The sequence below is a fragment of the Camarhynchus parvulus genome, chromosome 6 (assembly GCF_901933205.1).
Source record: "Camarhynchus parvulus chromosome 6, STF_HiC, whole genome shotgun sequence".
In the NCBI taxonomy this organism is placed as follows: Eukaryota; Metazoa; Chordata; class Aves; order Passeriformes; family Thraupidae; genus Camarhynchus; species Camarhynchus parvulus.
The window spans coordinates 35,416,965-35,429,249 of record NC_044576.1 but is presented as its reverse complement, the minus strand read 5'-3'; the positions used below and the strand labels follow the sequence as shown (position 1 = coordinate 35,429,249).

General features: G+C 47.0%; 2 protein-coding genes across 6 annotated transcripts; one reads left to right on the top strand and one right to left on the bottom strand.

The window, feature by feature from the left end:
* The first annotated feature begins 34 nt into the window (after positions 1 to 34).
* On the top strand, positions 35 to 4,496 carry LOC115905470 (proline-rich protein 36-like). The gene is made up of 9 exons (XM_030951770.1): positions 35 to 597; positions 674 to 715; positions 818 to 861; positions 963 to 1,006; positions 1,088 to 1,128; positions 1,210 to 1,325; positions 2,619 to 2,734; positions 3,226 to 3,741; positions 4,041 to 4,496. The coding sequence occupies exons 3-9, from the start codon at positions 849 to 851 to the stop codon at positions 4,494 to 4,496; spliced, it is 1,302 nt and encodes a 433-aa protein (XP_030807630.1). The 5' UTR covers positions 35 to 597; positions 674 to 715; positions 818 to 848.
* Positions 4,497 to 6,419: 1,923 nt separating this feature from the next.
* LOC115905446 (GTPase-activating Rap/Ran-GAP domain-like protein 3) lies at positions 6,420 to 10,704 on the bottom strand. Of its 5 annotated transcripts, none has more exons than XR_004060857.1 (6): positions 10,443 to 10,704; positions 9,855 to 9,919; positions 9,174 to 9,237; positions 8,151 to 8,327; positions 7,544 to 7,660; positions 6,420 to 7,009 (listed from the first exon to the last, which is right to left on the bottom strand). XR_004060857.1 is itself a non-coding variant. In XM_030951739.1 (3 exons), exons 1-3 carry the CDS (start codon positions 10,499 to 10,501, stop codon positions 8,403 to 8,405), a joined length of 240 nt encoding a protein of 79 aa, XP_030807599.1. In that variant the 5' UTR covers positions 10,502 to 10,704; the 3' UTR covers positions 8,392 to 8,402. The 5 variants fall into 5 exon arrangements, 1 of the variants encoding a protein (XP_030807599.1); XR_004060856.1 differs by having other exon boundaries at positions 6,421 to 6,987; XR_004060858.1 differs by lacking the exons at positions 6,420 to 7,009; positions 7,544 to 7,660; positions 8,151 to 8,327 and adding an exon at positions 8,392 to 8,519.
* Positions 10,705 to 12,285: the final 1,581 nt, after the last annotated feature.

The window sequence follows — 12,285 nt, the reverse complement described above, 5'->3', positions numbered from 1 at the left end:
TTGCATCTCTTTTTAGAAGCATCCAGTCAGATGTCTTTTCATGTCTTGTTCTGAGCTGTACGAACAGCTGCGCCCCGCAAGGATCTCTTATGATGGATTAGGCCTTGTAAGAATGCGAGATTAGGGAGAGGCTTCTGACCGTAGGATTCTCGGGCATCCATCTTTGCAGTTCTTGGCATAAATCATTCAGTTAGCATCTTCTTCCAGTGTTCTCTGAGCCTCATCAGCTCACCATCGGTCTTACCTCTGTATCTCATTTTGCATTCTCTCAGTTTTTGCAGTCATTTTCCTTGCCAAGAGATTTCTGTTCCTGTTGTGTCCCCATTGTCTGTCCCATCCTCTCCTGGGTCACGGGTGTCTACACACTTGTATTGGACCTGCTCTGCCCTGCCGCATAGCTTGGTGCAATAGGAGAAGTCCCGTGGACTTGAAGTTTGTTATGTGGGCTGTAGTTGGACTGTAGATGGACACAAGATATCTGGAGCTCTTGAGTTATCCTGCAGCCCTTTGACTTTTGTCCTAACTTTCTTTTAGATGTAGAAGGATAAAATCCAGGGCAGAGCACCCCATCCTGAGTGAGGGAGTTCCCCTGAGCAGGTCAGTCACTGTTTGTCTCTGCAGAGGAAGCATAAATGGTGGCTGTTACAGCACTGTTCTTTGTCTTTCTTTTTAGGAAGTCAAGGCAGAGAGCAGCTGTCAAGGCCGAGTGGGCAAGGTTAGCATTGAGTAGCGTACAGAAGCAGTTGTTATTGCTGAGGTCTCAATTTCTGGTGCAGCTCTAGGCATCTGTTCTTTTTTTTTTTTTTTTTTATTTTAGGTGGTCCACTTGCCATCTATCCTGGCCGAGCATGCCCATACCAGGTGGGTGCAAGCTTAAGGTATTGATGTGGCATACTTGTCAGATTAGGGAGGCTGTGTTTTCACAGTATCTCAGCATGCTTTTCTGCTTTGTTTCTTTGTAGGTGCTGTCGCTGCCCTAGGCATGCCAAGGAACAGAGGAGGACAGGTGACTTGGTGTTTAGGCAGGCTGACTCATAGGTGAGCATTATGCAGCATCATGCTAAGCGTGTACCTTTTCTTTTTGCAGGTGTCTTCTGGGCGGCCTCCAGAGTCAAATCAAGATTTGAGGTGAGCTGGGGCAGTGGTGTGGAGGAGTCCTGGGGATTACTTTTTTTGAGGGCAATAGCTATGTTTTCTGTTTTGTCTTAGGTACCCTGAGGAGGCTTGTAGTCAAAGTTTGGAAATGGCAGCGCTGAAGCACACGTGGAGAACATCTCAATGTCCACGTCCGACCGAGGGTGGATTTTGTCCGCTCCTCTTCCAAAAGCTAAGTGTCGGGGCCAATGGTTGGGAGAAGGGGAAAAACCTTTACTATCACAGGGGGCAATTTCATGTCAGCTTAGCGGGGAGGTCTGTAGTGGGACAGGCTGTCTGGAAGTAAAGGGAGAGGGTTTCTCCTCAGCCTCACCAGAGCCTTTGCCGGGCAGGGCAGTTCCGACCCATCTCCACATTCTCTTGTACTTTGCGTCGTCAGCCTTCTTCGACTTGACATCGTCACGGATCTTTCCCCCGAGGAGCTCGCCTTCAGGTCCGGAGCTATAGCCACGGTCACCCGGCAGTCCACTTCCTTCTCTAAGGTTACTGAGCCTGTCAACCATCCTCTTAACTGCTTTGGCACTAACTTCTTTTAGGGAGTTACATTTCATCATCTTGTGCTATCGTCATAGGGCTTTCTTCCCTTTGGCATCATCGGCCTCTGGCTCATCTTGTGCTAGGGATCTTGGGTCCATAAGTTGAAAGTGTTAGGCAGTTTACACTTGCCTCTGTGTTACGTCATCTGTGTCTGTTATGTTGCCTGTGTTATGTAGTCTGTGTCCATTGTCTCCCGTGTCATAGGCCTTTGTTGCATCTTGATGCTTTATCGGCACTATTCTGTGCCATATTGGCCGAATTTTACTCACGTTCCTTCCTGGATATCAGTTATTCTGGAATCTTTACATTTTTCCTCTTTGAGACAGGAAGGATTACACAAGGTGTTCTCATCCATCTTCCTTCTCACTACCAGCTTTGGTAGTGCCTTTTTCTCCATGCTGTTCTCTTGGACTTCTAGAGGGAGTGTCTTACACTCTCCTCATGTGACTACAGTAGTTCTATAGGTTCCATCTTCTCAAAGGGTATAGGGCTCAAGAATTAATCTTCCACAGAGTTATCTCAAGTCCTGGCTTATATTGTATGCACCTATGTTGGCTTATACTGTAAGTACTTACACTGTATGTACCTATGTTGGCTTATATTGTGTGTACTTGTATGTAAGTGCGTTGCCTTATATTGTATGTACTTATACTGTATGTAAGTGCATCGCCTTATATTGTGTGTACTTACACTTTATGTACGCTTGCACTGTATGTGTCGGCTTATATTGTGTGTACTTATATTGTACCACTTGTGATCGGAGCTGCCCTGCCCTGGCACGTAGTCACTGTTAGGTAGAACAGGTATAAAAACTTCACTGTTCCTCTGTCTTTTATGGGATTTTGGGTAGAAAATTTATTGGTCTAGAGCGGGGACAAGTCCTAGCTGTCAGATAGCCACTCATTGACTGCTTCCTGTTGTCTCACAGGTCCCCGAGGCTACCGATTTCCCCAGAATCTACCACTTGACGTCAAGGAGCGGCAGGCAGAAGATGTGTCGAAGCACGTTCTTCAGCGTCTTGAGTAAGGCCTGCAGTGAGTGTGTAAGTGGGAAGAGTGTGTGAGCCTGTGTGAGAACACGTGACTGTGTCCGTCTGTGTCCACTCATTTCTGCGTGTGTGAGTGCGTGCTGACTGGATTTAACCGTGTGTGTGTGACTTCTGCTTTTCAGGTTTTTCAACCCATTTTTAAATTTAGAATAAAAAATCCCCAGCCGGGGGGTGGCTTTTTTTTCTCCCCTGGCTGGGCTTTTTTCCCTCGGTCCCAGTCGGTCTGCGAGGCGACGTTCATCGCCAGAGTTTGGGCGCGGACCGCCCAGGGACCGGGGTTTTTGTCAGGCAGGAGGATTTTTTTGGAGGCTTTCAGGAACAGCGTTTCTGAGGAGCGGCGTGAATGCGTGCTGCGGGCGTTAGCAGGGCAGTTGAGGTGTGAGCGAGTGTGGGTTTGTGTGTGAGCTGAAGGAAGTGTGTGTGTGTGTGTGTGTGTGTGTTGAACGGTTCTAGGGTTCTAACCTTGTATGACTTTTGCTTTTCAGGTTTTTCAACTCATTTTTAAATTTAGAATAAAAAATCCCCAGCCGGGGGGTTTTTTCTCCCCCCCCCCCCGGCTGGGTTTGTTTTCCTCGGTCCCGGTCGGTCTGCGAGGCGATGTCCACCCGCACGGCACAGGCTGCAGCCGCCCCTCCAGCCCACACTCCTGCCAGTGCCGTCCCTGCTCGCCGGGCCAGCAACCACCCCAGCTCCAAGCGGCGGCAGGCTGCGCTCCAAGACTCCCGCCACCCCCCCGGGATCATCCCACGCTGACGAGGCCGCCCCGCCACCGCCCGTGGTCGCTTTCCCGCTTCTGCTGCCGCTGCTCCATGGCGGGCCGAGCTGCGCCTTCCCCAGCGCAGCCTCCCACTTCAGAGCTGCTGGATGGTGCAGCTCTGCCGCCTCCTCAAACCACGGACGTCCCGTCGTTCTCTTCCACGTCCGCAGCCGCAGCCCCGTCCCCGCAACACCGCCGCCTCCCGCACTCCCCGCCAGCCCGCCCCGCGGCCCTCCGCCCGCCCGCCGCGCCCCGCGGCCGCCCGCGCGCCGCCCCCGGCCCCCCCCAGCCCCGCGGCCGCTCGCCCGCCCCGCGGCCCCCCCCGCCCCGCGGCCGCTCGCCCGCCCCGCCCCGCGGCCGCTCGCCCCGCCCCGCGGCCTCCCGCAGCGCAACACAGCAACCCTAACAGCGAGAGCAGACTGCAGCCCTCACACACCAGGACAATGACAAAACCCTCAGAGGGGCTCCCTCTCCTGGGGACCTTGGGGTGCCCCAATGGCATCCGAGCCCCGAGTCTTCACCCCCTTTTCCTGACCCCCAAAGAAGGCACAGAACGAGTCCCACTGCCCTGGACAGCAGCGCAGCGCTTCCTCCAAGCCCTTTCCACACGTACATCGCCCCAGAAAGGGATTCTGCTGCAACAAGAAAGGGGGGGCAGCCCCCAGAAGGGTTGAGGTTCCTCCCCAGCCTCGCTGTCACGGGCCGGGGGCAGCGAGAGGGCGCGGCAGAGACGGCGGGGCCGGCACGGCACAGAGCGGGGGCCGCTCTCAGCGCCATGCCGGGAAAGCCGCAGCTCCGGCCGTGTCGGGCGGGCTGTTTGACCGGCACGGGGCGATCCGCCGAGAGCCTCCGGCCCCGTGCGGGGACTCCTGCCAGGGCCGAGCGGCGCCAGGCTCCGGGCCTCGCTCGGGGCTTTATTCTCTGGCACCCCGAGCCCCGCCGCTGCGGGGCAAAGTAGGAAAGGGGGCACGGGAAGAGAGCAGCGAGAGCAGGGCATGAGAAAGGGCAGGCAGGGAGCTCGGGCTGCGGAGGAAAACGGGACGGGAAGGGAAAGCCCGGGGGGGGGAAGAGGGAGGGTGGATAGAGGAGAGAGGGGGGGAACAGAAGGGAGTAGCGGGGTAGGGAGAGGACAGGAAGGAGCTGGGCTTGGGGATGAGAGGGAACTGGGGAAAGGGAGCGAGAGAAGGTGAATACGGGGAGAAGGAAGGAGGGGTAGAGAGAAGGACACGCGGGGAAGCCTCACAGAGCCCCGGCTGCAGCCCGAGCCCGGCCCGGCGCCTCGCCCTGCTCGGGATGCTGCGCTCGGCGGACCTCGGCTCGCTTCGGAGACACTCGTCTAGAGTCGGCTCTTCGGCTAGATTCAGCTAGTATCGGCCAAACTCGGCTATTGTCGGCCGCATTCGTCTCTTCGGCGCGGCTCGGCTCGCTTCGGAAACACTCGGAGCCGCTCTGTGCGTTCGGCGCGCCTCGGCTCGCTTTGGTCGAACTCGGAGCCGCTCGGTGCGTTCTCCGCGGCGCGGCTCGGCTCCCTGAGGGCGGGCAAGCGGCGCCGCCTCACGTTAAACTCGCCCAGCTCGGGGCTCTCCTGCTGCCGCGTCCCGCGGGCGGCCCGGCCATCGCACGGACACGACCGGGAGCGCGGGCGGGGACAGGAGCTCATTAGGCTGTGACCGCACTCGCGCTAATTAGCGCGCACGACAGCAGCAGGCTCGGTTCGGCTGAGCTCGGCTCGCTTCAGGCAGCCTCGTAAGCCTCGCCTCGGTTCGCTCGAGGCCGTCAGGTTCGGCTGGTCTCGCCTTAGTTCGGCTGAGTTCGCTCGATTCGGCCGAAGGCGGCGTCGTTCGGTTGTGTTTTTATAAAATACCTTTATCTATTGATTGTATATTTCTATATTTAGATTTATATTTCTATAATACTGCTATTATTCCAAATAAAAACCCCATCTCTAACCAAATAAATACAAAAAACCACCTTCTTTTAAACGATATTGAAATATTTTTATACTTTGTATAATTATATTCACATTTGTATTTATAGTATAAAATTCTAGAAATGTATTTAAATTATTATTTATATTATGTATCATATCTACTGCTACAACTGATTTTTTCTTATATTTTTAATCTTTATCTGTATGTATTTATGATATATTTCTCGACTTAGATTTCTACCTTTATATTATTTGTATTTATAATTTTTATAACCAAAACCCTGCCTATTGACAAATTAAAAAACCCACTTTATTTAACTATTTTAAAAAAAAATTATTTATAATTTTCATATTTATATTTGTAATTTGTTCTATATTACATGAGAACATACCTGCTCCTGCCCCGCAGTGGGGCTCCCTCTCCTGGGGACCTTGGGGTGCCCCAATGGCATCCGAGCCCCGAGTCTTCACTCCCTTTTCCTCTACTTAGAAACTACACTGGAACTTTTTTCTGAAAACGAAGACATCACCTAAATCCTCTCCCTATGTCTTAGACAGAGAGATGTTCAGTTATTAGCTGACTGGGCAGCAGTTTCTTAAATAGAATGATAAACAATATGTAAACATTTGAGCTACAAGCAAATAGGCAAATCTGAACGAGGTACTCATGGTCAACCACTGAAGTTATTCTGAAGCAATTTTTTAAACAATAAAATACTGATACCACAAAAATAAAGCAAAAAGCTAACTACTGGCTAAGAAAGAAAAAAATTAACTTTTGACAACAACAACATTCCAACAACACAGGCTTTTTCCCAATGTCATACCTTGTAACTACCTCTCTTGGGAATTCTCATCCTGTATCCCAAAAGGAATAAATACCTCAGAGTGTCCTAAAGCAAAAAGTAGCACACACGAGCTCCTCACACTCCTAGGAGGCCAGCACAGCGTGCACTGAGTCTGCAACAAATTCTGCTCAGGGAGGGTCTGCAAAAAAACTTTCAACTGATGAATTGTACTGATTTTAAAGGGATGTTTTCTAAGCACAGAAGCACAACAAAGAACAAGCAGAAACAATTCTTAAAAACATCTGCAAGTTTTATTTAGCATCTATGCGACTGATTTCCACCCTGTGGCTTCTCACTTTGATTTGTCTGTAGGTTCAGGAAGATGAGAACGCACACTCTGCCTTCCCTGAGCCCCCCACAGCAGCTGAGTGCTGCTCGGTGTGTTCAGATCACCAGGAACTGGATGACACGTACCCGGATGGACTGGAACTCCTCTGCTGGAGATTCAGGAGACGAGAGCAGGGAGGCGCTGACCGAGCTGTCGTCCCAATTCTATTTCTTTGTGACGAGAAGCTGTTTGTTCCCAACAGCTGCAGCAATCCTCAGCTCGCTTCCGTGGTGAGTACTGACGGCACACCAATGGCAGCCCGAGGAAACAATGTTCCAGGCTCCAAGCGGCTGGGACAGGGTCTGATTTTTTGTTTTGTATTTGTAGGATGATTAGTACAACAGGGCTCTGATGGATGACTTGGCAACACAGAATTAAAAACTCCTCAATAGGATTACATCGACTTCTAGGAAAAGACAAAAGCCTATCACCCTTCTGAAATCTACTTTTAATCCGAAGCACACGGATTGTCGCTATACTGCAACTTCCAGCTTTTCAAAGCAGCTTACTTCTGAAGACCAGGAAACATCTATTTCTACAAAAATAATGGGCAACACCCAGGCTAATCTAAGCACTGCTGTTTAAGAGGGGATCTGCCAGCGCGCCAGTCCAGCTTAAAGCGTGCTTTATTTCAGTCTAACATCACCACAAAATTCTTCGCATATCTCCCAACCTTGAAATCTTATTTTTCCCTAAAGCTTCTCATGATTAGCAATTTCCAAGTAACATGGTTTTTTACAACATTCAAAAATGTCATGCTGGACTGTACTAGAGAGTAATTTTCAAATATAAGCTTAGCAAAGTTTGAATTGACTTGTCCAGAGAAAAAACCTACAAGTGAACACCTACACCGCCTAAAAAGAGCTAACAAGCCCCTGGCAGCTACCAGCATCAAAGCACAGTGGATGTTTCTAATGCAGGATAAGGATAAGAGTATCACCTTTTGTTCTCTCCAGTTTGTTTTCTCTGCAGTCATATTTGCTTCTTAGGATTTTTTTAGTCTCTGTATCTTTTCGGGCAGCACTGAGCCTGACGACCAGGACACGAGAGTCTTTCCCTGCCGGATGGAGAGAACCAGGAAAAAAGTTAAAAAAAGAACACGGTAGTTTGAAATTAATACTTCCGATGAGAAGCAGCACCTAACCAACAGAGCAAAAGCAAACAAAGCACGGTACCTCCCTGGGGACAGCAGCCTTACAAACTCTCCAGGATTTACCATTCCAGTAACCAACCCCTTCAGGACAGCAGCCAAGCGTCCCATTAGGTGCTGCTGCACCAAAGAATGATCTGAGAGGTTCCAAAGAGTGAAATGCACAATATTTTGCAAAGACATAAAATCTTTCAAAATAACAAAAAATACAACAGATATAAACTGCAGGGGAAGAGTACAAGTGTTAACTTTAGGAGCTGGAACCATCCAGGTGAGCAACTAATAAGTGGATCCTCAGCAGAGTTTGAGCCCTTCAGGACACAGAAGGGTTTTCCCCAGAAATGTCACAGACTGAGGTTTGATATAAGTACACGTGCCAGATCCTCAGAAACGTCACCCATTCTCCAGGTGTCTGGAGAGAACCGCAAATGGCTCTCACGTAGTCTGAGCCAGCTCTGTCAGGTCTCAGGGTGAATTTCACCAGATGCAACCAAACTGGGCAACTCCCGGTGAGACAGAAGGAACCCAAAGCTTGTTTTACCCAAAGCTTGGGTAAGCAGAGCTCCAGCAAATACTGAGGAAACAGACATAGCAGGGTAAAAAAATAATATACCTACTTTTTTTTTTTTTATCTTTTTTTTTTTTTTATTCAGATGAGCAAAACAATTAAGGAGAAGGTGAAAAACTCACCATTACTGAACATTTCATCATCTGTAAGCTGAACATCCTTAGCATAGAGGACTCCAAATTTAAAATTCACCGATCCCTGGGAAATAAAACCAAACATTATATGATAAACAGTCAAACAGAAGACGTAAAAATTTGTTTCCTCTAAGGACTTTCAAGTATGTATGTATCTTTGTATATATCCTACACATTAGAACATACACTTTATACCATCTCCTAATACATAATAATTTACCTTTAAACTTTGATAGTATAGCATAAAATTATTAACTGAAATTGGTGATCTATTATTATTAAGTTGGTGCTTAAAGTTATTTTTGCTGTCATGTTAAAAAAAACATTAATTTTTTTTACTGTACTGAGCAATTGATGATTTCAAAGTCATCATAAGCCCATCAAAATACAAAGCTGTAGTCACTGGACGGGTCTGTGAGCTAGAAGTAGTTCAGCTCATACTTACCTCTTGCTCTTCCAGAACCAACAAATCCTGTAAGCAAAACCAGTATCTTTAGCCCACTCCTATTATTCTACAAGGATGATGGTTTTATTTGTGTTTAGAAGTTTTGATTTGAAATGGCCAGTTCAACGGATAAAGACAGTTTAAGTAGTATTACATTATTATTATTATTATCTGCTACTGGAAGAAACAAACCAGCAGTATCTATACTTAATTACTTATATTTCCAGAAAATAATAAAGAAAAAGAACCAAACAAAAAACAGTCACTTCCTACCTTTTGTATCTCAGGATGAAAAATTTCTCTTGGGCTCTTCTCAAATTTATCAAGACTCATAGCACTGAAATGCAAATGAAATAGTGCTTTATAGAAGGGCAAGTGCACATATTTGCATGCTGAACCACCAACTGATTGCAGTTACAGCGGTTACAAAATGAATCGTTCCAAGAGCCTCTGTTCAATGGAATGTTTTGTGGAACTGCCATTTCTTTCCCAAAATACTAACTTCCAACACTTCCTAAACTTATTTTGTATTTTAAAAACAGAAATTAGTAAGACTCTGTGTGGAGATCAGGTTTAAATGTATTTCCTTCTAAAGCACAGAGCTCTGTTCCATCACCCTTCACTTTGGCTCCACACAGAATCACAGTGAGCATTTTAGGAGGGCTCAATAACCAATTCTATTTCTCTCTTTTCCTAGTTCTCTCTCTCTTCAATAATTCAAGGCAAGTCAAATGAAAAATGACAACTTCAGCATCAAATTCACACTTTTTCCCTTTGTCTGGTCAAGAACAGGCTTTAAAACCACTTATTGCTGCCTTCAACGATTAAGACTTGCAAAACCATTTTTACACGTTTTATAGATTTATCATAAAAACCACAGAACGCAAGCTCTGAATTACAGGAAAAGGTACACAGGCAAATATCTAAACTGATCACTTATTTGTAAATACATACCTTAATATAGATTTCACTGAGAATGTTTTTGTGGGACTCTAAGGGAGACATATTTTCTGAGTACCCTGTAAACAAGAAAAGCTAGGATATATTACAGGACATACCCACTTTTTCTGCATATTCAAATAGGGTTATTAATAAAAACATTTAAGTTAAAAAAGAAGGAAGAAAATCAAGGTAATTTTACTCAGCTATATTTACTGCTGATTTAGAGAAAAAAAAAGTTATGGGTGCTGCAAAGAAAAAAAAGTGAACCATAAATACCTACAGTAGAACTTTAAAACAATTGCTTGGATAAAAGAATCTCATGGAACATGAAGTAGAAAAAAAGTGAAACCAGTATCAGACCTGCCTCTTTTCTTACCATTGCACAAGAAAATCCTAAAAGCAGTATAAAGTCACTGCCTAAAACTGATCATAGGATGTAACCAAGAACAATTTAGGCATTTGCTAATCTAAACAGAAACCTTTTCTGGATGCCAGTGCCAAATCACAAGTTTTGTCTTTCAGAGGCTCGAGACGCCGGAAAGCATTTTCCCTGGGGCTCGGGCGGGCAGGGGCAGAAGGGGGTGAGTTCGCAGATCGCACCTGTGCCATCGGAAGGATCCAGCCCGCGCGCTCCTCGCGCTCGCCGTTCCCCTGGCCATCGCTGCGTTCACTGCTCAGCGCCGCTCCATCCGTTTCCATGGAAGAAAGAGCCACGGGCACTAACGCAGAGCTATCTGCTCGCAACGCTGAACACGCTGCGGAGCCGCCTCCGCAGCCGCCCCCGGCCCGCGGAGCGCTGCGATCGCGCCTCCGCCGCCCGCCGAAAAGGGACCCGCCAGGCCGCCCCCGCCCCGGCCATTCTTCTCGGCCATCGTTCCCCTTCCCACCCGGGAACGTCCTTCACCCCTCCCCGCCATTTACAGACCCCGCCCCGCCCGCCGCTCGCTCCCGCCCCTCGCCCTTCCCTCGCTCGGCAGCCGCGTCATTCCCCCGCCCCCGGCACCCGGCGGCGAGAGGCAGGGCACTGGCTCGGGGGGCTGCAGTACTGCTCTGTGGCCACAGGGTGCCAGACTTACCGGGGTCTGCGATTTTCCCGCCCTTTTGGTCGCCATTTTGAGAAGGTCAAAGAAAGTCCGCGAGATCCTCTCCCCGCCACTCCCAAGATGGCGACTGGAAGAGGACCCTCGGCAGAGAGAGTCGTTTACTCAGATGCCTGTCACATATCCGCCAAAATACGCCCGCCTGCGACGCCGCTGAGCCCATAGCCGGTGTCGGGTACACTTGAAACGCCACAGAAAATCCCGCCGGAGCCGCGCCGGCGTCGGGATACTGTGCAGGCAGTCCAGTTAGACCGACCGGGGGGTCTTCAATTTTCCCGCCCTTTTGGCCGCCCTCTTGAGAAGGTCAAGCGAGTCCGCGACATCCACGACACGCCACTCCCAAGATGGCGGGCCCCCCGCTGCCTCTCGCCGCAGCGCTGCACTACCGCGCTCTGCCCACAAGGCGGCAGCACCGCCGCCCACCCCAGCCGGGGCCACCGCGCGCCTTGGCGCTGGGCGCAGCGAAGGCGGCAAAAGAACAGGGGCGATCCCCGCCAAAAACTCCTCTGAAATAAATGCCAAAAACCTGCCTCTTACCCAACGAGAACCAACAAGCCCCCTTTCTTTAAAACCATATTTAAATAAATTTTTTATTTATATTTTTCGTATTTATATTCACATGCATATTTATAGTGGACATTGATGTGTTATGTAATTAATATATTCTGTCTATTCCTATTATTTATATTTATTTATCTTCTGTGTTTTATAAATATCTTTATATATTGATTGTATATTTCTATATTTAGATTTATATTTCTATAATACTGTTATTATTTAAAATAAAAACCCATCTCTCACCAAATAAATACAAAAAGACCCCTTCTTTAAACTATATTGAATTATTTTTATATTTATAGCTTGCATAATTATATTCACATCCATATTTATAGTTTTATTGAGGCATTATATTAATAATTATATATAATATGTATCACATTCAAATAATATAGATAAATTATTATTTTTATCATGTTCCATATCTACTGCTACAACTAATTTTTTCTAATATGTTAATTTTTATATAAATATTGATGTATTTATGATATATTTCTAGACTTAGATTTCTACCTTTATATTATTTGTATTTATAATTTTTATAATAAATCCCCTGCTTTTGCCAAATAAAAAACAAAACCATCCTTTATTTTAAACTACTTAAAAATATTTTAATATTTATATTTATCATATGTATAATTTGTTATATATTATATCATATTGATGTACTATTTTTATATCTATTTCCTATATTATAATAAGATATATACAGTATTACGTGTATTATGTATTGTATCAATTTATGTTATTTTATATTTAAAAATATTTAATTATTTTATATATAT

Excerpts from the sequence above, each read along its gene's own strand:
- LOC115905470 (XM_030951770.1), top strand. Across the intron at positions 1,007-1,087 it reads CAAGGAACAGAGGAGGACAG|GTGTCTTCTGGGCGGCCTCC; the intron begins GTGACTTGGTGT and ends TTCTTTTTGCAG. Across the intron at positions 2,735-3,225 it reads GTAAGGCCTGCAGTGAGTGT|GTTTTTCAACTCATTTTTAA; the intron begins GTAAGTGGGAAG and ends TTTGCTTTTCAG.
- LOC115905446 (XM_030951739.1), bottom strand. The coding sequence starts at position 10,501 with ATGGCCAGGGGAACGGCGAGCGCGAGGAGCGCGCGGGCTGGATCCTTC. Across the intron at positions 9,238-10,442 it reads GGATCCTTCCGATGGCACAG|TGCTATGAGTCTTGATAAAT; the intron begins GTGCGATCTGCG and ends TTTGCATTTCAG. Across the intron at positions 8,520-9,173 it reads TTCATCCTGAGATACAAAAG|GGATCGGTGAATTTTAAATT; the intron begins GTAGGAAGTGAC and ends TTTATTTCCCAG.